At 44.0% G+C, this 24,802-nt stretch overlaps 2 protein-coding genes across 4 annotated transcripts; one reads left to right on the top strand and one right to left on the bottom strand.

The window, feature by feature from the left end:
* Positions 1-9,883: 9,883 nt before the first annotated feature.
* On the bottom strand, positions 9,884-17,535 carry uri1 (URI1 prefoldin like chaperone). The gene is made up of 11 exons (XM_056417172.1): positions 17,182-17,535; positions 16,105-16,139; positions 14,015-14,093; positions 13,648-13,783; positions 12,424-12,515; positions 12,285-12,348; positions 11,977-12,172; positions 11,641-11,872; positions 11,382-11,533; positions 11,027-11,267; positions 9,884-10,660 (listed from the first exon to the last, which is right to left on the bottom strand). Exons 1-11 carry the CDS (start codon positions 17,245-17,247, stop codon positions 10,472-10,474), a joined length of 1,482 nt encoding a protein of 493 aa, XP_056273147.1. The 5' UTR covers positions 17,248-17,535; the 3' UTR covers positions 9,884-10,471.
* Positions 17,536-19,512: 1,977 nt separating this feature from the next.
* zgc:112052 (protein C19orf12 homolog) lies at positions 19,513-21,107 on the top strand. Of its 3 annotated transcripts, none has more exons than XM_056416801.1 (2): positions 19,513-19,606; positions 20,238-21,107. In XM_056416801.1, the coding sequence occupies exons 1-2, from the start codon at positions 19,594-19,596 to the stop codon at positions 20,501-20,503; spliced, it is 279 nt and encodes a 92-aa protein (XP_056272776.1). In that variant the 5' UTR covers positions 19,513-19,593; the 3' UTR covers positions 20,504-21,107. The 3 variants fall into 3 exon arrangements, with proteins under 3 accessions (XP_056272776.1, XP_056272774.1, XP_056272775.1); XM_056416799.1 differs by having other exon boundaries at positions 19,517-19,606; positions 19,990-21,107; XM_056416800.1 differs by having other exon boundaries at positions 19,525-20,150.
* Positions 21,108-24,802: the final 3,695 nt, after the last annotated feature.

The raw sequence follows: 24,802 nt of genomic DNA on the forward strand, positions 1-24,802 counted from the left end.
CTTTTCACCGCTCTCATCGATTGTATTTCCAACACAATTATTCCCGACATCTGTGCCGTTAAAAACTGCCTGGGGAACACAGATGAGAATTAGCCTGGCATACCTTCAGAAATGTTATGAAAATGCACTATTCCGGTCAAATAAAGTAATACACACAACTATTTAGCAATGCATGTGTGCTCTTTCTTAACCGTCTGCGATGGCCAGCTCGCTGAAAGCTTGAGGCGCCGAACAAAAGAGCAACCCAAACTAAACACAACCTGAATCCAAGACTCCTACTCGATTAAATGTAAATAAAGGTTTTCAAGATAAAATATCTGACAGCGAGTCTGAGCCACCTGCTGCTGCTGCTGCTGCCGATGGTCCATAGCAACCTGAATCAGTCATGAAAATATACCAAACCAAACAGATAAAGAGCCGTGGCTGGTGTGAGCAGCCTGTCTGCTCTGCACTGAGATCAATGTAAGGAAACGGGCCTGACCTAATCATATCTGACAGGGAGAAAGTGAGCGGCGGATATTAGCATACACCAGATCCACTTCATATTTGTTAAAGTGGTATTCCTCTGATTAACTAAGCACAAGACGGAGGCATAAAACCTTCATCCAGAGTGTGTGTGTGTGTGTGTGTGTGTGTGTGTGTGTGTGTGTGTGTGTGTGTGTGTGTGTGTGAGTGGTATGCAGGGCCATCAGGTGTTTCTCCGTCAGTGCAGATTGAGAGACGGCTTGATTGTTATGAAGCTTCGTGTCACAGTGGCGCCTCGTAGGTGTGGCCGCGCGTACACGAGCAAGGAGCAGGTGTGATTTAGCACAGCCAATAAAAGAAGAAGAAGAAGAAGAAAGAGAGAAAAAAAGTGACACGTACACAATTAAACCAGGAATGGGAGCTGTGCATTCTGGATGATTTCGGATCCGACAATATCAAACATGGTTGCAGTTATTTTTTACTGCAGCCAGACTAAGGACTCTGTATTTCAGTATTTAATCTACAGGAGGGTGGAAGTGTAATCTTTTCACTTTGTTGTTGCAGCATAATGTCAGCTAGGATGGATGGGCAATATTGTAAATCTATGGAGCGGTGACACCAGAATGAAATTTATAGATCAGAAGTGCATATTTCATATTTCTTTTTTAACAGCAGTTAAAAAGCATAAATAATTTATGTGGATGGTTAAGCTGAAAGCTGAATGCACCACAAATTGCTGCATGAGGCTGGAACCAACAGTTATAGTGATCTATCTAATGTAACCTGAAACAAATATTATCTCTTAGGGAGTAGGAAATAGGAGTGGGCATACAAACCAAATACATCAGATGAAAGTCAGATGGTAAACATGTTTTTTTTTATATTGCACATAATATGATTATACAAGAGCAGCAATGTTCCATGGCATGGGAGAAACAAATCCTGAAATATTCTGGTGTTCATATAATCAGAAATCAGAATGGCTAGTTTAATTTTGACCAGTTAAAGTTGAGCTAGTTCCCTAACTAAGTAGAAAAGATGGGTTGTTTATTCTGATTGCTCTTGTAATACATACATGGCTGTATTCATGATACAAATTACGCCCAGAATAATGTCATTCGTTCACACTATTGACACACGTTACACACACCTCATACGGCGCGTGCTGTGTGGTGTCAGATTATTTGTCAGGTTTCTGCCTATACTTCAAAATCACATAACAAGAGATTTCGCATGAATTCCTGGAATTCCCTCGACTGTCCCAGTTTGTATATGTCAACATTTGACTTCATTAGTACAGAGCAGGCCTATGTGCAGACAGCAACTGTCCCACGCCATGCATTGTGCCCCCTGTGACTCGCTCCACCCACATGCCCACCCACCAAATCCGCCAGCCAACCATCCTGTGGACTGCCATGTCAGGGGATGAAGAGCCAGAACGAGGAAGAGGGCAGTGGTAACACAGCTGCCCACCATGACCTGTACAAAAGATAGCACCCATATACTTTCTGACAGCCAGATTAATGAAACCCTATAGGAGCTTCTCTGTAGGCCCCCCAAAAGCCTGACGGAGACAGAATAGTCTAACCAGCACCATTCATTACTGCGGGAGCACAGAGCACAGAAAGAGCACACACAGCACTGACAAACTAGCTCCTTGTGAGTAATAGCTAAAGAACTCATAAAGGAATACATACACATTTGTTGTGGATGCAGTAAATCTATGCCACTCCTTTTACAACTATCAAAAATCTGGCTCGTGCCCTGTAAAAATAAATCTGGCGTGCATGTGGCGCGGCGGTGATGCGATGCTATCTGGGAGTCAGCTATTTTCACGTGTTCAGTGAAAGGGGGCTCTCCATTCATTTTGTGTGTTCAGTCACTAATGCTGATTGGTGGCATTGAAGGCAACTCAAGGGAAACAAGTTGCTCTGGCAACATACTTAAAGCAACAGGGTACAAAAGCTGCAGGTCTGCTTCGTGGTGGCCAGCTGTGTTTGCACCTGTATGAGTTGGTCAACTTACAGATGTCACACTGGTCACACATCACACTAATGACAGCAAAGATGTCAAAGTGTAAAGCACTGTAAAGTTTAGTGTGTGTGTATATATATATTTCTCTCTCTATATATATATATATATATATATATATATATATTTCTCTCTCTCTATATATATATATATATATATATTTCTCTCTCTCTCTCTCTATAAATATATATATATATATTTCTCTCTCTCTCTCTATATATATATATATATATATTTCTCTCTCTATATATATATATATATATATATATATATAAACTGCATGAGCTTCCCCGATGCTTTCAATGGCGCTCACAGACAATGCAGCGCAAAGAAACATAAACACTGTCTCCTCAACTCATCCTCATGCACATGCAAACACACCCACTCTCACATGCTGTCTCTCTCTCTCTCTCTCTCTCGTACACACGGGCGTGCACACACACACACACACACACACATGCAGACATGTGCATATAGAATGTATTTTAAATCACTAATGTGTAAACAGTTGCTCTTGTTTGCACAGACCACCTGTTCTTTCTGGACCCAAACAAAGCGTTGGCGTACGACGGGGTGTGTTAACAGTGTGGGGTGCGTAGGGGACGCCTTGCACAAGAGCAGCCGATCCACATGGTGTAAGGCTGCATCAGATGGAAGCATAAGGTTGTCTTTTGTGTTGCACGCTATTTGCAAACGAGATGGCAAAAATTGAGGAAAAACTAGATGTGTCTACTTTCAGTTGCTAAAGCACTCGGAGGCACTAAAACAAAAGTCATTAAACGAGTCATCACAAAATCCCAGCAGGAGTCTGGTAATGCCACTTACAGTATCTCATTAAGCTATGGCATCTACAGGAGGAAAAAAAACTGACAAACAAAGAGCATAATCCAAGGCACATTAACTGGGCTGATAATTCAATGAACTCTCATTTGGCAGCCATCTTGCCCTTATGATGGTCTTTATTTTTCAGCCGCAGCAGCAGTGCACAGACCCCTCGTGAAGTTCCTGCCCCACACACACACACACACGGACACACACACATATGGATATTTCTCCTCTCGATCCCTCTCTCTCTCCCTCTCTCTCTCTGTGTCTCTCTCCCGCGCTCTCTAAAACAACAAAACATCCAGCATTAGACAACGGGGTTCCAGCGTAATTAGAAAATGACTTCCTTTGCAATCCTAGCTAAGTAGTTTACACACTGTAATTACAGGGACAAAATCATCTTTTCATCATTTCACTGATTGAGCTCATCAACCCAGTGGGATCCCAGGACTGTGCTCAGGCAACATCTGGGCTAAGAGAATTAGCTTTTAGTTTAGCAGGCTTCACACAGTGGCAAGCGGCGCAGCATGAACACTGGACATGGCCGCGGCACACGCCTCTAATTGAGACCGGTTTTTTTGGGACGTTGCGTCGGATTGGGTGTTGGACCACAGGCCTTATCAAACAGATGCTCGCCGGAGCATTCACCGGTCACTCATCTTCATACAATGGAACACAATTCCGGAGGAGGGCAAGGTCACTGCGCAGTAACTGTCTCTATTTTCCCACACTTTCAGAAATGCCATATCAAACTCGCACTCCCCCCTCAGCGCACTCCTGCACTTGTGAATTGAAGCATTGAAGATTGACCTTGGTGGACAACAACACGCCCTCTTCTTCACGGGGCCCTCTTCTTTACTCTAATTCTCCGGGCGCCTCGAGCGTTGACTTTCTAACAAACACATGTGGTCGCGGAGTTGAAGGTGAAGTGCTTTCGGTTGGTGTCTTGTCCTGTGTGAGGGCTCTGACTCGGTGTGTTGGCAACAGAGGCAAGTGTTTAATGTGGCAGCTGTTAGCCTCGTGGATTTTTACTAATCACTCTCTCCTGATTACTCTGATGAGTGTATGATGCTCTTAAATAATCAACCCGCAATGAAAAAAAAGATGAAAAATAATTATCATCATCTCCCTAAGTAGTGCAGCTGCACCCGCCTGCAATAATTACAACTAGAACAGGGCGTCTTCTCTCGTCACTTACAACCACTTATTATTAAAGATAACGCTAATTGGTGCAGTGGTGGGCGACAATTCTTCACGGGGTTCATCGTAAAAAGCCAAACCTTGAAAGTTATGGCACATTCGAGGTCTTAAAGCCAAGGTAAGGTATTAAACATCGCATGCTGAGACATGCCGATAATCTGAGCCAGGGGAGTAGTAGACGTCCTATCAGTAGCCCCTTGGTAGCCTCCCTGCTTTGCCCTCACTCCACCCTTCCCCCACTGCTGGTATCAGCCTGGCAGACACAATTAACATTTTCATAAAAACAATTCCCTGCCTCCAATAGTCCAATGTAATTTGTTTTCCATCTCTGTTCATTAATCATTGTTTAAATCGGTGAGCCATCCCCTCCACTCTGCCATCTGCACTCAGCTGTGTTACAGATATGACACCTTCCCCCTTAATGGGAGCTGACAGCCAAGAGAGGAGGCCTGTGGAAAAGAGCTTCCTGCATGTGCACTTCCACCTCACACACCGCCAGCAGGTGAGAAAGGGTGGTTTAATGGGTTCTGATTAATCTCAAAGGCAAACAACATTTTACACTACAATATCATACAGCATGCAACACTACAGTACACATGCAGCCCGGCAGTATGAAAAGTGAGCGGCGCTGCGGTGACTACAAGAAGCAGACCGAAAACTCGTGCAGACATTCTTTTCAAACAATGGCGATGCATTCCACATTTTGTCGAAGTTTTTTTTTCTTCTCCTCTAGTTAAATTACCGCGGTGTTCCTACAATATGCTATTGTTTTCCTGGAATTGGGAGCAAGGTTATTAATTATTCACTGTTGTGTTCTCATATGAGGAGGCTATGCTTTTCACCGTATTGCCTCATAGCTCAAATACTTAAGGCCATGGTACTCGGGCGAATTTCATGAGGCAACATCAGAGATATTATTATCACTAGGCAGACACTGAGGAGATTAAATGTTTCCTGAAGAGTTGTCAGTGATTTGAAAGGTTCAGATTTTTCTCTGATAAGATTTCAAAGTTCCAGGATTTCTGCGGCCTCGCATGGGAGAGACAAATAACATAACTTTTGCCTCTTTTTTTCTCATTGTTTTCAAGGGATTCTTAAACCTAAATCTAGGTTATCTTAGTCTTTTTGGGGGGGGGGGGGGGGGGGGGGGAGAAAATCCTTCACAATGTGGTGGTGAGAGGGTGCCAAAAAGTTCATCTGGCCTGTTGATTTGCTTGATTTCAGCGTGGATTACAGATATTCAAATCATGAGCCTCATGTTCAAACAAGTGCCTCTATCAGGGGAGAAAGTTGCCAAGCAGAGCTTTGTCATGTAAGCTGTGTGAATTTACTGCAGCATAATGAGAAAACGGCTGTGGCGCTACATTAAATACAGTTTCATCCACCCACCCTCCCTCTCTTTAATATCCTCTCAGTTACGATGATCGTCATTTCAATCTCCAAACAGGCTATACATGTTGTTGTTGTTGTTTTTAAAAGACCTTTTTTTTAAAGACGGTGTCACCTGAACTTACACAGGCCCAATTTGTCATCAGGAATTATGTCACAGCGCACACATGACCCCAATTTGCAAAACGCCTAAGACAAACGCCCCAACTCTTTTTGGGGTGTTTCTAACAAGGACAGCGGCAGCAGCAGTAAATGATGTGTATATTCAAAGCTGAATATTTCATGTTGATTGATCGAACTGACTGCCACCCACCTGCTCCTCCTCCTGTCCCACCGGAGCTGGCATGAGGAGAATTCAGTAATTGAGAAGAGCAGAGCATGCTCTCGCTTTGCTCACATATGACAGATGGGGCATCATCGCTTCAAAGGAGAGCATTTGGAAACAGGAGGAAGGAGGGGGCAGAGGGTAAGGGGGGGCTTTGGAAGTAGCTATGCCACTCTGCACAGGTGACAGTAAAAAAAAAAAAAAACAGGTAACATTTTCTAAAACATGACCACTCAAAAAAAATGATCACAGATGTCAAAGGTGCAACTTTACATTTAAATGAATTCAGGCAAACAGCCACATTGCAACGTGCAGACACCACTCATCATTATTCTCAGTCACACACAACTTCATTTGCCCATATTTTTAATATGTCTGGCGTATCTAGCCATTTATAATTTCCTAATTTTGGGATTGATGGTGCTCAATAAGCTTATGATGAAATATTAATATGGAATTAAAAACAAACGTTGTTGCCCAAATACGACATGATAAAAGGTCGTAATAAATAATAAAAAAACATCATATACAGAATATGTTCACGGTCCACTGTAGCCTACACACAACATTATGTCGCAATAAACACCAAGACAACACACATATTTGCTCTTTTCTTCTTCTAATGTTTCCGGTAACGGATCGAATTGAATTCCACAGTCGCCTCTTCGCTCTCGCCATTACTTACTTTTTCACCCCTCCAAATAAAAAAAGGGCTAACAGTGGCAGCTGAGGGAAACGCATCTCTATCAGAATCCGACACGTCAGAAACTTAAACGGACTGACTTTCCCGCACATGAGGCTACTCCATGTGTCCATCTCAATCGGTGGTTTCTCTTACCTGGCCGGCGCGAGGAGGCGCGGGGGGACCCGGGGGGACAGCTGGAGTTCAGCGGAGAGTGATGTTGAACTGGGTGACTGAGTGCTGACTGACGGACTGGTCGCTTCACACGCTTTATCACAAAACGCCCAGGACACACACACACTCACACACACTCACACACACAGCCGGGACCCGGATTCCTCTCTTTGAACCACTGTCTTCTCTCTAAAAAAAAACGCCAAACCCTTTAAAAAACGCTCTCGCCAGACGAACGCAGCGGCGCGGCTTTGCTCTGTAGTATTTCCAGTTGAAGAAAGAGGTAATGAAATCTTATAAAGATTACTCGGGATACTTCGACATGTCCCGAAGTCGTATGTCTCCCTCATCTGGCCGCTGGTGTGTAAGTGTAACAGACTGGCACCGTGCGTAAAATGTGCTCTGCCGTCTCCAGGACGCAGAGCCCGTCAATCCGAGATGCGTGCACTTATTGCGCGGTATAATGCATGTCACATTTGGTGAGGTGATTACGCGCAAGGGTAGTACTTCTGTATTCTTTGAAAACTTCTAGGCGTGATGGATTCGCCTGTAACGGCGTTATGAGCGCGAGACTCGTGCTCTTTATAGTAGACAGATTATGCAGATTGGTACACTGATCCTGTGTGTTGTGTATTGCATGGGCTTCTTCTTGCTTTATGACGCTGGGTGTTTGGCACATTGTGTCAGGCAAGAAAGGATGGCTAAACATCGTGGATTCAGCATTTTCGTTGGTAAATGGCTCCATTAAGGAAGCTTAATTGGATGCTTGTACATCTATCACATTTCTAGCATCCTGCTGACCTTCACTGTAGATTATATTTCAACAAAGTGAAGAAGAGTTTCCTTACTGGGACTAAGTGAACACATTGCTGAAATCTCTTAAAAACATTCTCTGGCATTATGAAATAAAGAGAAAAAAAGTTGAACATTACCCAAATCAGATTTATTGTTTCTTACCTTCAAGGTTTTGTCCAAAAATCAAAGTGATTTCTTTAAATATTTTATTTTATTTTTCTTCAGACTAAATTTTGAGTTGAACTCTGACTTTGAGGGGAATCTTTGGACGAGAATCCAAAGCTCACAGCCGCGTGGGTCACCTGCGCGTTTCTTCCTCCCCTTTGATTTGCACCACTTGCTCCTGCAGAGTGTAAATGATGCAGGAACGAGACGCTCTGTGGCTCCATCTTTAGTATCACACCTTCAAATAGCAGAGGAGCTGATATATTGTTTAATCCATTGCTCTGATGTGCAGCTAAGTGCAACTCGTCCTCTCCTCCTCTCAGGCCCGAGCACCTGTCTGCACAACAATATGCTGGAATCCTTCATCACACAACTCTTAAAATCCCTCGTAATCCCTGAAGTGTAGATTGTGTGTTTCCGGCTCATTACATCGCGAGTATGCTAGATTTCTTTGTAATAGTTCTGCTATGTTCCAATTTATACCTCCACAGTTTAACCTACATAAGTCCATTGATCCGTGTCTCACCAATACAACTCTAGTATGTTAAGCATTGCCTAATCTGTCTCATGCTACCTGGATTTTCATTTGGGAGAAATAATCCTGATGAAGGGGAGGAGGGGGCACAGTCACCTCAGGACCTGTTTAAAAGCTTCTTATCAGAGACCTGCACTCCCACCATTTAACGAAAAGGGGAGTGATAGCCTTTCAACTCACAAGCCGCAGCTTTAATTAAAGCGGCTTGTGGGGAGATGAAGTAGTGTATGAGTCGCCCCGCTGAAAATCTAAATCACACCAAACAACACGGCTCAGTGCGGAGTGATTTTAAAGTTCAGTTTCACATTCCCCTTGCTTTGAAACATATGGATTCTCTTAAACTCCAAAAACACACTAAACTAACTTTCAGCAGCCATAAACAATGAATATGGGCTTTAACTATATACATGTATCACACCCAAGTCAACTTGTAACAATTAACTAGTGTCATGTGGTTAGATTTAAATACCATCATTATAATCATTCAAATACCAGTAATATGACCGCAAAGTAATTAACAACACAATTAAGTACTTTACAACTTTTGAACTCCGATTAATTTATTTGACAGATTTAGTGAACTTTCAGATTCATATTAAACGTGAAACACAGGCACATTATATATATATATATACCCATATTTTACGGTCAATACTTCTGTGCTTTTACTGAAGTAGTTTAAATACAGATGTAATGTTATTTCGTTCTCTGAATATTTCCCATCATGCATTAGTTTCCCATCCAGGATGTCGCCGAGTGAAAACATGAAATGATGACTTTCAATCAGACTTTCTTCTGGTCCTCAGCGGCAACATTTTGTTTCCGGCCTCATACTAAACCTGATTTGTAGTTGGAGTGCTCGTCCTGGAGCCTCCCTCTCTCTCATTAAGCCTGCGCTTTGATTAGACCTTCGCCAACTGGAGCAGGCATTTTAGCTTTCAGTTTGCTACACAGCTTTGACAAAATGTTATTGCTCGCTGACAAAGTTTGGCTGCAATATGGCTCTTCACTTAGCTCTTCACATTTTTATGCACAACAGGAAATTCACGAGAAGCATCAGTAACTCATGGGAGACCATATTAGCTCAGTCAGTGTCTGCAATCGCTGTTTAAAAGACCAAAACAATCCCCAGGTGGAGCAACGATGTGTTACTACTACACACCATTACCATGCAGTGTTAGAAAGAGATTGTCTTTGTAAACTCATATTTACATAACACGTAATGGTATGTAAGCAGAGTACTAATGAAAGAGAGGCACAGGTTGAGATATTTTCTTTCAAGGAAGAGGAACAAGACTTATGCAATTTTCTTATTTTTATTTTACATCAATATTCTTTTTTGTCTTTACATAAAGCTCGACACAAAGGAATATATACATTCATTAGGCATGTCTAGAAAAGGTAAAACGATAGCTAGCGGGCACCCGATTCCGTTTAATGATCAATACTTGGAAAAAGGAATAAAACAAGGCAGCCGGTCCTAAGTGAGGCCCAGAGTCTCACCTAAACTGGCAATAGATTTGATCAACAGAAAAGCAGAAGACAGGTTCAAACATATGACAGCGATCGGTATAAACAAGCCCCGCAGAGAGACGGACAAATTGTTAAGTGCCATGTATACCCGGGAGTGGATAAGCTAAAGAGACATTTACTAGTGTTTGAAGCTTGTTAAAAAGCATTGTTACACACAAGGTTACCGCTGGCAACCAGGCTAATGTACATTTACTTAAAAGTCAATGACGTGAATGACATCCTGCATGGATAGAAGCGAGCGAAGCGGGAAAGAAAGGAGTATTTGTGCATGTAGAAAAGAAACAAAAAGGCTTTGAAAAAAACCAAACCAAAAACAACTCGATGTGAAATAAAGGTATTTGCTCGTTACCGGTCACTTCCGCAGCAACCTGGCAGCTTTGAACTTTGACAGCTTCTTCGGGGCTTGCTGGGGCGGGGCCACGTCCGGCGCCACCTCCTCCTGCCTCCTCTCCAGGATGGTCGGCAGAGCGGGCGCAGCGATGGTCAGGTGGGGGACAGCTGAAGGCATCGGGTCCTTTTCGACTACTGTGCCAGAGAAGGCCTGGGGAAGAGAAGTCATCGTCAGAAAACCAGCGGTAATGTGGAATTACATGACTGATGGTGGAAGGTTGAGGGTCACCAAAGGGTTTGGACTGTTTTCATGCTGCGCCTCCTCGTTCATATTGCCTCTTGTGACCAACATTTAATGATTGTTCAACCACATGCAGCTCCCATTTCTACTTAAAGAGGCTTCTGTGGGAGTTTTGTTATGTTCTCATTAAGGGATCTGACGCTCGAAGGTGCAATTTTCATAAACCGCTTCATAATATAGGCATATTGCCTTCACACTGTAACTGAGATTAAAGACTATGCAAAGAAGCTGACGGAAAAGCGAGCGCTACAACTCGACGGGCAATGTGTGGCGTACCCCGAACCGGCCGGCGGGGTGCAGTGGCACCGCCGTGGGACTCTCCTCCTCCGCGATGCCGTCGCTGGTGTCGCTGGGCGTGGTGTCCTCGTGGCTGAAGCTGCGTCCGGTCGTCCGGCGCTCCTCGAAGTCCGCCGCGCTGCTCTCGCTCGTGTCGCTGCACACGCTGTTCTCTCGGCTGCGGGACTTCAGGATGGACTTCCTGGGGACGGGTTCCCCGTTCTTCACGTCAACAAACAACCTGACGGAGACGACAGACCAGTTTCACCAATCAGGGGGGCGCAGCCTCATGAAACAGGCTGCAGAACTGCACATTTTTTAAAATCGTGACACGTTTGTATTCCGCGGTTTTCACCTGTAAAGGTCCGTGGGTGTTGTGATTTTGTGAAGTTCGTGATGGGAGTGCCCGTTGTTGTGCCCGTTCTTATGTTTCCTCTTCGAGAGATCCTTCTGCTCTTTCCTTTCGCTGAACTTCAACATGGTGTTTTTCCCCGTGTTTATCCTCACCTGAAGCAGAAGACCGAGGCAAAAAGGCAGAATGAACGTCACCCAGACTGAATTAAACTGCCGAGTGAAAACAAGCTGCATCGTGTTGAAAGTGTTATTGTTCGGACCTTCTTGGGTTCAGTTGTGTGCGAGAAAAAGATGGTCGGCAAACCGCCGCCTTCCTCTTCTTCGTCGTCGTCTTTTCTGTCTGAGCTCGGTGGCGCTTTGCCGTGAGGCACGGAGGTCCAGCTCGGCTTCACACCGAGTCCATTTTCAGGAGGTGCAGCATCTCCCTCCTTCTCCTCTTCTGAGGAAAAGGACGACGTGTCCTCCCCATTCATGTCCACGTTATAAGATATTCTGGAGGGAAAAGATTTTCCAAGATACATTTTCATTTGGCCCGAGGTTAGAAAATGTGAAATGATGACAGCTACAAGGAGAACTGCCTCAGTGTGCTCATCTACCGGTCCTGCTCATCCTGTAGCTCCTCCAGTTTTTCGAGTTCGTCCAATCTCGCCCACAACTCCTCTTTAGTTGTGGCGTCTTTCCCGCTTCCTCCATCTTCGCTCTCTCCTCCATTCTCCTCGACCTCCTTTTTTAGATGCAACACGGCATCCAGTTTGGGCTTAGAATTTGGTTTGTGAGCTTTTCTTTGATTTCCTGTTGAATCAGGCAAGATGAAGGTCAATCTGAGGTTGTGTAGAAGCTTTTCATAATGCTTTTCATGATGCGTAAAAAGCAATGAGGGCGGAAGAAAGGCTGAGAAAGATACCTTTAATGACAACAATGTCAGTGTTTTCGCTGTCTTCTCTAATGTCAACATAGCCCCCTTTATTCTAAAGAAGAAGCAAAGTCAGTACATTTGCTCCCATTTATATCTTATGTAATATTTCGTCGGCGAGACAACATACAGATGAGATGGTTTCCAATTCCTTCACAAGCCCGACTCTGGCTTCAAAGTTTTTCGCCGTCTTTGAAAGATCATCGAGTTCACTCTTCACATCTGCAGGAAAACAGGTACATTGTTATCAGAATGAGTGTGAGCGTTGGGAGCAGACTGACAAAACCAAATGTGCACAAACTGGCTGCAGGCTAATGGATTCAAATTAAACATTTAATGTAACAATGGCAACCAGCTGATAAAGAGTTAAAATTATAAACAGGGGGGGGGGGGGGGGGATTGAAAAATGATGACACAAACAGTTCATAATTTCTTCTGCCCTGAATACTACTTCGGATCATTAAATCTCGACAACAATTAAGCCCTTTTACTAATAGCAGCAGAGGGCCCTTGTTTCCATGGCGATCGGAAGCCCCTCCAGTCAGTGCATCAACTGGAAGTGAGGAAAGGTCAAACACAGAAGACCTGACAACTCAGCCGCCGTCTGACACATTTCAGCCAGCTATGTTTGTATTACAGCACTTAGCTCTGTAATAGCGGGGTGGGCAGGGTCAGGAGATAGGGGGGGGGAGGGGGGGGGGCTGCGGATGGGCTGTGGCAGCATGTTTCTGCTTCACTAAACACTCTAATAATGTTCACATCAGACATCGTTACTTGGGCCCATTTGACTCGATATGAGATTCTCAGACCTGGAACGAGCAGTGGGGGAAACACGGCCGTGCATAACTCATGGAAGAATAAATACGTTGTTGGCTTGCACTCAATAAACCAACAATGCTGCATGTATAGGACTAGATCTCACCACAGGAGAGGAACACATCTGCATTGCTGCTAGATTTACAACATTGACAATGCAGCATATTAGCACAAGGGCAATGAAAGCTTCAAACGTGTCTTGCAGCTTGCAACCCAACAACTAAATGTGAAGTGAAGTTCCCCCGCGGCCATAAGAAATAACAATGCACGTGCCAAGATTTCAGAGCAGTTAAATAAGCCGCATTAAAGGTCAATAAACATAAAGTTAAAAGAGACCAAATTCTACGAGTATCTCAAAATGTTCTCCAAAAATCCAGCTGAGGGTAAGTTGTGTCACTCAAGTGATTCTTCAGACGAATGATGCGGTGACCCCCTCTGCTGGATGAAGACGAGCAGTGCCGAGCGGAGACGTTAACTGTAAACAATACCGTCTGCTTGAGGGAGAGCACCAAAGCAATCCTTTCAAGAGGAGACTCACATTTCATCCTGTGATCGACAATTTTCTGAGCCTGCTTGGTCGAGCACTTGGCGAACCAGTTGTCGCCGAGCAACGCCGTGACCTCGTTCGTGTGCACCAGCTTCCCAGGCATGAAGGCCAACGGGCCAAAGGGCACCTGTTTAGAGCACGAGGGATGAAAAAGAAAGCCGAAGGAAGGAGAAACCGTTAATGAAGCCGGTGGCGGAACGTGGACATGAAAGGAGGAGAAAAGCAGAAATAAACACTCTAAATAAAGTCTAAATAACAAACTGTCTGTTTGCAACAGGCATTCATCCTAGAAGCCCACAATGCACAAGTCGAGCGATGGCGTGTTCCCCTCTGCAGTTTTAACAAAGTCAGCACTCACCATAATGTCATAAGACAGCTGATCTGGAAGAGTTTTGAGGCGGTCATTGAGGGCCTCATAGTCACCCGACACCTTCTTCCTGCAAGAGCATGTATTTATCATGATGATAGGACAACGACTATTCAAATGAATGTTTGTTTTGTCTTTCTTTGAAGCCGCAGATCTCCCACGAAGCCATTCTTATCCAAATAGGTTTGCCTGGTTTATTTCGGGTTGTTCAAGAAGAACAATGGGAAGCAAACGACAGCTGTGGCGTCATGAGGAAGTGCCCGTTTCCCCCTTCAGGGAGAAGGGGCACGTCAACACAAGAGGCCACAATATGTCGCTGATATTTATTTGTGTTCATTTGCCACTGGACAATGTAAAGCTCGAGAGAAAATCAAGACAACACATTGACAAAAAGCAGCTAACGTTGCACTATGACGCCTTCTTCCATGTCGATGAAAAGGCAACAGAAGTAATACTTACTCTCAATGTTGAAATTCAGGTTTGGGATTGCCTACTTTCACTAGTTTGTAAATGTAAACAATCTGGAGGTTATGCAATTGCCTTTGCATGATAAACAAAAGTGTGTCCAAGCCAGATGAAAGCAATGCGTGTCTAAAAGCCTGTATTGTCTTTAACTCCTAGATTTTCCTCAGTTGGCTCTATTTGTTGAAATAGTCCAGCATTACCTGTAAACTAAAACTCGTCATAGGAAGCAGAGAGCTGCTCAACACGGAGGTGTTTTGGAGGCGGTTTCATTGGGACGGGCTGCTGCAGTCGTTCCGGCAAACCTTTCAGTCTTCTCATGAAATAAGAGCTAATCTGAAATCTTACTGCAGCTTTAGTGCCATTAACTATCTGTAAGACTACTGATGGCTACACACACTCCTTTGCAATCAATACATAATGTATTACCGGGATGAAGTTACACAATAGTGAAGCCCCTGCATACAGTCATGGTTCACTCACGCAGGTGTTTCCACTTACTCTACCTGATTAGATCTCTTCCCGTGTGTGGGTCTCTTTGTGTGTATACACACACACACTGTGCTTTGTTGACATCTATTTCACTCTCCCGTTAAGCATCTGTTTGGGTAGGAGAACTGACCACCTTTATTATTCAAATTATCCTATTTTAATGAAGACTTTTTTTGCTACGCCACAGTAGCAAAAGCACAAATGAAAATATCTGAATTAATGACAGGATCCTGGTATTGTGTATATTGGCTCATCGTCAGAGGGAACTACAACACCTAAATATAACGGAGCCATTGGTAATGCTTTAAGTAAGTCCTGTGATTGTCATATTGTGACATGTGCATATGGCTGGTGTGTGTGGGGAAAAGCCTGTTGGTACATTGAGCTCTCCGCCTCAATTTCAACCTCAGTAGAGGCCGAATGAAGCGTATTAACAGGGAATACAACTTGTAATTGTCTCCTAAAAAGTGGAACACTGTCTTTGGTCCATCCGGCAGTTCATCAGACAGAATAACTCAAACACGACTGTGTGTGTGTCCTGGATACGCTCCTTCTTGCTATTGCAAATGTGTGCTTGGGAATGAGGAATAAACTGGCTAATTATGGTACACTTGAAACAAATGCCTCTGATTGGTCTCGGTGTGTCTAATTTGTTGATTTTGACAGGAGCCTTCACTCTAAATGCAAAGCATTAATATTGCACAGAAATTTGCTTGTTTAATAATATTAATTATCAGACAATGAATAACGCAGTTCTAACATGGAGCTGTACCAACTGTGTCTCCACTAAACAAACTTCACAGAACGAAATTAGTGGATGATGGAAGCTCAATTTTTAGGTGAAATTGTTATTAATTAAATGTTTTAATTGAGAGACAATCAAGTGCAGAGCCATATAAAGTTTATCTGTGACCTTTTTAAAAACCAAATGTGCAGAATAGGAGTTAAACCATAAATTCTATATCACAAAGGGACACAAGATGTCATATTAGAACCTGTACTTTGAACAGCTGCTTTTTTCTGGTCCGTGTGACATTGAGATTTTCTCTTATAGTGTATTAAAAAGGGAGCAACACAACCTAAAGAACGCTCGCTATGAAACTGTTGAAATAGTACAAGGTGCTTACCAGTGCAGAATCCGACTTTCACAGTCTTTCACCACCTGTTTCAGGACAGATAATGTCAATCCGAATCACATCTGTGCAACTCGTGTTTTAAATAGCCTGAAGGAGTTACAAATAAAAATGGCATCTGCGATTATTGCCAGGAGCAGATTCCCAAAACACAAAAACATTTCTGATCAGTATTTTCACTGGTAATGCAAATAATAAAGAGTAAACAAACAACTTACATACAAGTGGGATACTCATCAACAACAGGGAGACAGACCAACAATACACAACCAGACAAAGGAAGCAGGAGACAAACCCTGCTCTCAGGACTACATTCTTTCTGCACTAATATCCTGCAATTCAGTCACAGGTGTTGTTTTTATATTGTACATACATGTTGCTATTCTAATGTCTTTAAACATGTATCCTACTCTTTGTAAATAACATGCATGTAAGACGAGAGCGTACGTGTAACCGGAGTCTAATTTCCTGTATGTGCACACATACATGGCCAATAAAGCTTTCCGATTCAAACGGCCAGGACAGTGGGCACAAACAGCCCCTTCACTGGTGACATACGGGACACACGTGGAAACAGAAAGTTCCCAAAGTTTGTTGCTGGCTAAACTTTCTCAGTGTCACGCAGATTCCTCATCAAAGGGTGAAACTCCTCAGATCGTGTTGTGAACGTGTGACTTCCTGTCTGAATGGGCTCGTCTGTCTGTGTGATATCTACTTAATTGCCCCATTGGAGAGCAATTAGCTGCTCGACAGTTCATTAAAGCCTCACATGAAACTAGTAGCGGAGGCGACATTGAACACACCTCCTGGCAGCGTTTGCGTAACAAGAGCGAACAGCTGCAAAAGGGGAAGTTTCTAGAAGATGGACAGTCACAACAATAGACTCACAACGTACTACTGTGACACATGGGTTAGTGAAATTAGTGCAAGTGTATATATAACGTGGAAAAAAAGCACTTTAGTAGGTCCACCCGTGGTGCAAAGAGCCGTGTCGGTCCACCGCGTGGAGGTCTGTGCGTTGGCTAACGTGCAGCTTAGACGTCAGTTAGGCAGCAAAACTGGTGACATTACCTTCTGGTGTTCCTCTCGGAGCCTGACAACTGCGCCGAGATGCTCTATTTTACCTTTTTCAGCCATTGTCAACACACGAGCAAAACAGGGATGTGTGTTGTTTTTGTGACTCCAAAACAAAGCTCAGGGGTTTGTGTGAGTCCTAAAGAAGTGTTTATGAATGCAGCCGCAGCTCTTCCTGAGACCCGTTCTGCTCGTATTCATCAACGGGGCAGTGGTAGTAATCCTCACTCTCGGAAGTGATAGCATTTCACACTCTCATTTCAAGATGTTTGCATGATTTCCAGAAATATCCACGGTTTTAATATCCAAAGATTAAGAAAATATTCCTCGACACACTCGCTGCGACATGTACCTCGGTCGACTGTCAAGACACAAGTAGCAGCCACGGAACTTCCGGTGATGGTATTCAAAATAAAAGAGCCCATGATCTTTTTAGTTTAATCAAATAAAAAGCACACACAGGGTTGTACGAAAACACTTTGGATAAACAATAATAAACCTTTCATTTCATTGGTAAAATGCCACACTCAAACATTACTCCACTACGTCACTTCAGTAAAATTTCTGAATTCAATGTTTTAAGCGAGTAAAAGCATGGAGATCCAGAGGCCTAAATGGGCGGTTGAGCTCCAAGGCGAGTAAATGTTAGTTTTGTCAGTAAAAAGTAAACAATAAATAAATAATTAAAACTACCCATCATACAGACTGGTCAGTGGTATTGCTGTATTTGATTATTGCATTATCCTGCATGTTGTTGCATTCCATGCTTAAATTCTGATTCCTTTACATTGTAAGCCGCATTTCAATTGTCTAGTTTGTCAAGGTGGAGCTGATCGACATTAATTAATAAACTTGTTGGTAGAGTACTCTATTACAATACGCTGTGTTACGAACTATTCATACAATCTGTCATATTCATGTAATGTGTTTATGTAACTCTGTAATGATTCATTCTGTACACATGACATCTATGCATCTGTCCATCCTGGAGAGGGGCCCTCCTCTGTTGCTCTCCTGAAGGTTTCTTCCCTTTTTCCCTGTGAAAGGTTTTTTTCTATTTCTTGGGAGTTTTTTCTGATTCAATGTGAGGTCTTGGGACAGGGATGTTGTATGTGTACAGATTGTAAAGCCGTTTGAGGAAAATTAGTAATTTGTGATATTGGGCAATACGAAATAAACTGAATTGAATTGTTTTATAAGATTACCACATTGTTGTGGGGAAAAACAGTTGTACAACAATTCCATCTGAAATGTAGTGTATGGTATAACTATAAAGTAGCATCAAGTGGAAACATTCAAAGAAAAGAGATGCAGTAAAGAACAACGTTTTCTCTACTCCTTCAGTCCCCATTTATACTTTTATTTTGAAGACAAAACGTTGAGATTTCCGTTTCTCAGCCATATGAAGCGACTTGACCCAGCGGCTCCTCTGTGTCTCCCGGTGTGCTCTGGGTAAATGTGGATTGCTGCACAAATGTAAACAGTCGCCATACATAGCGAGCTGAAATCCTGCTGCAGTGGCCAACACACAGTAACAATAACACGGTGAAAACAATGTCAGCAAGTTCTCTATTTAGAAAAATAGCTGTGGGTTTCCTCGCCAGGTGAATCCGTCTGTAGCTGCAGGGACATCGTAGTTACACATTATATTTAGACGCACACATCCCGATAATATCCCACATAGCTATCTATAGAGATGAATTAACTCCGACAGGTCCGTTTTTGGTAATCAAGTTTGGTTTCATAAAATAAATATAAACCACCATGGGTCCAGCCCCCTTCTTTTGGACGCTCATTGGCTGTTTCTGTTGCCTTTACTTGCTGTCGGAAATATCACTTGTCCCAGGTTCAGTAGCGAAAGCAAACGATGCCATGCTAATATGTGTCCCATAAAAAATAATCGAATACATTGGTTATTTTTTACCTCTGATATTTGCTAGAGGAACAAATTATTCATTAATCAAGGTGAATTTAAGGGATTCGTAATTTCCCCCACATTCACCTTAATCCAAGATATTTGACAAGTTTAAAACTCATTAGCAATTTAAGGTTTTGATAATCTAAAAGGGGCAAACATCAAACACTTTGTAGTCTCCTAAATTATTACGCTTTTACAATCTGTTAGAATGCGATGGGCATTTTCAGTGACTCACTGTCACGTGATTTAAAAAGGTTCAAACTAACCTTTTGGATGATTGACAGCGCCGACTGATAACCTTCACCCCCCAAAAGCAGGGAATCCGGCATTAATCGTGTGTCCCTGAATGCATCGTGAGTGTTGTTCCCATCAGGCATTGCGGTCATAGTCACGCAAACTCAGAGATCAGGAGGAGTCAGCTGTCCAGTGAGCATAGTTGATATAATAACGGAGTTCTTAAAATAAGCCTCGCGCATATTGATGAGGATTTCATGTCACAGCAAGGTACGTTATTCCTGTTTCCGGTGGTTATTACAGTCCGGCTGTTATTTAGTTGACTGGGGATACAGATGCGACACTTTGAAACGTCAACATTTGGCTGATGATGCTTTCTGATGCAGAGTTATCACACCGGTATATGTTGATGATCGCGTTAGAAAAAAAGACTTTACAATGCCACAGCATTTAATGAATTCAGGACAATATGTGCCAGTTTCTGATGTGATATTGGACAAAGATGATTTTTGAATAGCTGAGATAATATTGCATTTTAAGACATTTAACTGACAGCATTTTCCTGATTTCTTAACCTTATGCCTATTGATGGTTAATTATATAACATTTGGAATTCATGTCATGTCTCCTAAAATTAAAAATCTGATCAACAGTATGGGTCATCGAATTGACGATGTCATGAAGCTGTGTTGTGAGTTATCTGCCAATCAGCAAATCCAGACCACAGTGAAAGGCTCAGGGAAGGGAGCCGCAGCAGCTGGCGGTCTGGCCTTTGCTGGGGGGTTAGTCGGGGGACCTCTTGGTATCGCAGTCGGCAAGTGGAACACAATGCAACGGTTTCTCCCAATCATATGTTTGTGTGTGTCCACTTTTACAAGTTTGAAACACTCTTCCCCTGTAGGCGGGGCTGTCGGAGGTCTCCTGGGCTGCTGGCTGACCAGTGGACAGTTCAGACCGCTGCCTCAGATCATCATGGAGCTCAGTCCTCAGCAGCAGCAGAAGCTCTATGAAGGTCTCGTGGCGGTGCTGGGAGACATCCACTGGACAGATTTGGCTCAGCTAACTGCTCTGGTGATGGGTAACGACACCCTGAAGCAGCAGCTTACAGCGTCCCTTCTCGGGTACATCACCAAGGAGCTCCAGGCGGACGTGCACTACGTGGATTAGTATATCTGGAAAAAACGTGATAACCCTCGCACATGCCGAGAAGGACAAAGTCTTTGAAAAGATTGTGACCTGTTTTTATGACGCTCGAGACTTTATCCAATGTGAAATATCATATTGCAAATTTGCACAGACGCCAGTCCTGGTTACAGGTTATACTGGGTGATATGAATATTGTGAAAACAGCTGTATAACTGGATTCATTAACTACAAGGAGTACACTCGTAAAATGAAGGAATTATTCATTAAATAATGGCACTGTTAATCGTAGGTTAACTACACTGATTACATTACTCAAATAGAAAAGATGATGCACTGAATGAGCAACAACTATACTGTTTGAAATACTTTGATGGTTATTTAAGTTAAAGACGATGGTTTTAGCGTGCACTGTATATTGTATTTAAATTATTTCATCGATAGAAACATAAAGATTTGTGTATTTCATTGGTTCATTGAGTTTTACCCAGCAGACTTTATTCACAAGGATTAAATCCTGATAATTAATAGTTCTTTATCTTATTACTTCACGCTCTGTCAGTGCGATTATAACATTATCATCTTATCTGACAAACTCATTAAAAGTAAAAAAGGGTCCTTAGGAGAAGCAATCTACACATTCTTTGGAGTCACAAACCAACAAGTTCTTGATCTCGATTTACAGCTCCTTCCCGTTGTTTAACAGGCCGACACATTCCAGTCACTGCCCTCTTATCCTAATCATTCTGCTCCTCAGGCCTCTTGTTCAGCTCGACTTTAGGAAACCTTGAGGCCTCACCACCCGGAAAACCGAAATCTACTGGAAAAAATACATTACAATCTGAACTCAAATTGGACTATTATAGTCAGATTAGGGAGAATATGGTTGACCGGACCACAGAGTTTATAGCTGGTGCTCACATCAAACAGAAGGATCCAAGGATTCAACCATTTAATGAGTGATGTGTTTTCCACAAGGAATCTCAGCAGTTTCTTCATCAGGATCTGGTTTGGACTTTATCACACAGATCCAACACAATACATCAGGATTGGTGCAGCAGCAAAGGGGTTGGGCCTGATCAAACCTAACCGCCCCTTCTCTAAGCTCCTCCCCAGTGTATTGACAGGTGAATCACTCAGGTGACACCCCTCAACCTGAATGTCCTATTGACTTTCAATTTGACTCATATGTTCATCTCCACCTGCTTTACAAAAAAGCCTCTCAGACCCTTACAGTCTGTCTACTTAGGTTTTCCGCCATTTAGAATTTTGTGGAAAAAACATTCTTGCGAGCTCCTTTTACAACCTGGGTCCGATTCATACCACATTTTTTGTGAATTATTATTGGAGTTATTTTATCATACATTATCAGCTTGTTGATAGCTCATTGTATTTAGGAGATATGGACCTATAAACATTTTAAATTAATTCGGCCAATATGGGCTTTTTTTGTACTTTTTGGTGAAACTAAACAATTTATAGCCTGTTGCAGTTGTGGATTTGTTAATTTAGTTATTCTCCTGATTTGAGCATTTCCTGCCCTCAAATGTTCTCAGACCTCACCTTTGCGCAAAGCCAGTTACAGTATAGGAAGGAGCCAACCTCTCCACCTGAAACACATTTCTGACAATTCAGGTTTGGATTTATGTAGCTTCTGCGGAGTGAGGTACAGTTGATGAAGAACATTATAATGCATAAGTCTGTATCGGGCATTAACCGTTGTTGAAAAAACTGTTTTGACATCAATCTGACCAGAGTTGTTCATCAATTGCTATATTCAAGTCTGATTCCCATCTCATCCTGGACCTGTGTAATCCTGGTTTTTGGCCCTCAATTAACAACATGGAGTACATTTTAGAAATAAATCAGAAAAAAGAAAAGAAACAGTTTTATTGCCAGGAATGTTTACACAAACGAGGAATTTTTTTTGGTGGAAGGTGCAACATTTGGACATGACAAACAAACAACAATCAACACGACAGAAAGACAACAAGTAATGTGAAAGTGTTTGGGTGTGTGCTTCAAGTGGTGTGTTTTAGTTAAAAGTGTATGTTACGCGTGGCGTGTGTTTAAGTTAAAGTGCATGCAAATAAAGTGGCATGTGTGTGGAGGAGGCCTCAAGTTAAAGTGCATGTTAAAGTGACGTGTGTGGAGGAGGGAAGAAGAAGGAGGAGGGAGGAGGAGTGGGAGGAAGAGGGAGGAGGAGGAAGAGGAAGGAGCGGGAAGAAGGAGGAGAGAGGAAGGTGGAAGAAGAGGTGGTAGTCCTGGGGGTGACAGTCAGTCAGTCCGGGTTCCATTGATGAGCCCGACTGCCGACGGAAAAACTTTGGTGTGGCGGGTGGTCTTTGTCATGATGGACGCAGCCTCCTCCCGAGGAGGGACTCGAACAGGAGTGTCCAGGGTGGGAGGGTCAGCGACAATCTTTCTGGCCCGCTTCAGTGACCTGGAAGTGAACAGGACCTGGAGGAAGGCAGATTGCAGCCGATAACCCTCTCGGCCGAGCGGATGATGCTCTGCAGCCTGCACTTGTCTTTGGCTGTGGCTGCAGGGTGCCAGACGGTGATGGAGGAGCAGATGATGGACTCAACGATGGCCGTGTAGAATTGTACCATCATTCTCCCTGGCAGGTTGAATTTCCTCAGCTGCCTCAGGAAGAACATCCTCTGCTGGGCCTTCTTGGAGATGGAGCCGATGTTCAGCTCCCACTTGAGGTCCTGGGTGATGATGGAGCCCAGGAAGCGGAAAGACTCCACAGCGTCGACGGGGGAGTCACACAGGATGAGAGGGGCGGGTGGGGCTGCATTCCTCCTGAAATCCACAACCATCTCCACTGTCTTCAGAGCGTTGAGCTCCAGGTTGTTCTGGCTGCACCAGGTCACCAGGTGGTCAGTCTCCCACCTGTAGGCGGTCTCGTCCCCACCAGAGATGAGCCCAATGAGGGTGGTGTCATCCGTGAACATTAGGAGCTTGACGGACTGGTGACTGGACGTGCAGCTGTTGGTGTACAGGAGAACAGCAGAGGGAGAGAACACAGCCTTGGGGGAACCTGTGCTGGTGGTCCGGGAGCCTGAGACGTGTTTCCCCAGCCTCACGTGCTGCTTCCTGTCGGTCAGGAAGTCTGTGATCCACCTGCAGGTGGAGTCGGGCACGTGCAGCTGGGAGAGCTTGTCCTGCAGCAGGGACGGGATGATTGTATTGAAAGCAGAGCTGAAGTCCACAAACAGGATCCTGGCGTAGGTTCCTGGGGAGTCCAGATGCTGGAGGATGTAGTGAAGGGCCATGTTGACTGCATCGTCTACAGACCTGTTGGCTCTGTAGGCGAACTGCAGGGGTCCAGGAGTGGGTCGGTGATGGTCTTGAGGTGTGACAGGACCAAGCGTTCAAAGGACTTCATGACCACAGAGGTCAGGCGACGGGCCTGTAGTCATTGAGTCCTGTGATCTTGGGTTTTGGGGACGGGATGATGGTGGAGGCCTTGAAGCAGGCTGGAACGTGGCATGTCTCCAGGGAGGTGTTGAAGATGTCGGTGAACACGGAGACAGCTGGTCAGCACAGTGCTTCAGGGTGGAGGGGAGACGGAGTCCGGGCCCGCTGCTGCGGGGTTCTGCTTTTGAACAGCCTGTTGACGTCTCTCTCCAGGATGACGAGGGTCGTCGCTGAGTTGATGGAGGGTGCTCCAGAGGTGTGAGCCCCTGATGGGCTGGGGGGGGTGGGCTGATGGTCTGTGGCTTGTTGATGGGGCTGTGGGGGATTGTCTCAGGACTGCTCCATTGTCTTTCAAAGCGGCAGTAGAACTCATTTAGCTCGTCTGCCAGAAGCACATTGTTCATGGAGTGGGGTGATTTGGGCTTGTAGTTGGTGATCTGCCTGAGCCCTCTCCAGACAGAAGCAGAGTCGTTTGCTGAGAGCTGCTGTTGCAGTTTCTCAGAGTACAGTCGCTTAGCATCTCTCACCGCCTTGCTAAACCTGTATTTTGACTCTGTGTACAGGTCCTTGTCCCCACTCCTGAATGCCTGGTCCTTCTGCAGTCTTAGCTTCCTGAGCTCCGCTGTGAACCAGGGTTTGTCGTTGTTATAACTCACCCTGGAGCTGGATGGAATACAGCTGTCCTCACAGAAGCTGATGTAGGAAGTTACAGCCTCTGTGTACTCATCCAGGCTGTTGGTAGCAGTCCTGAAGACATCCCAGTCAGTACAGTCCAAGCACGCCCGTAGATCCTCCAGAGCCTCACTGGTCCACTTCTTGAACTTCCTCACCACAGGTTTGCAGAGCTTTAGTCTCTGCCTGTATGAGGGAATCAGATGAACCATGACGTGGTCAGAG

This window comes from Pseudoliparis swirei, chromosome 6, assembly GCF_029220125.1.
Source record: "Pseudoliparis swirei isolate HS2019 ecotype Mariana Trench chromosome 6, NWPU_hadal_v1, whole genome shotgun sequence".
Lineage (NCBI taxonomy): Eukaryota > Metazoa > Chordata > Actinopteri > Perciformes > Liparidae > Pseudoliparis > Pseudoliparis swirei.

What these genes read in the sequence shown, in the direction of transcription:
- uri1 (XM_056417172.1), bottom strand. Translation starts at nt 17,247, where the DNA reads ATGGCTGAAAAAGGTAAAATAGAGCATCTCGGCGCAGTTGTCAGGCTC. An exon ending in GAAAGTCGGATTCTGCACTG is followed by an intron (nt 14,094 to 16,104) that starts GTAAGCACCTTG and finishes ATGCTCTTGCAG; the next exon opens with GAAGAAGGTGTCGGGTGACT. An exon ending in TGACATTGTTGTCATTAAAG is followed by an intron (nt 12,173 to 12,284) that starts GTATCTTTCTCA and finishes CTGATTCAACAG; the next exon opens with GAAATCAAAGAAAAGCTCAC.
- zgc:112052 (XM_056416799.1), top strand. Translation starts at nt 19,991, where the DNA reads ATGGGTCATCGAATTGACGATGTCATGAAGCTGTGTTGTGAGTTATCT.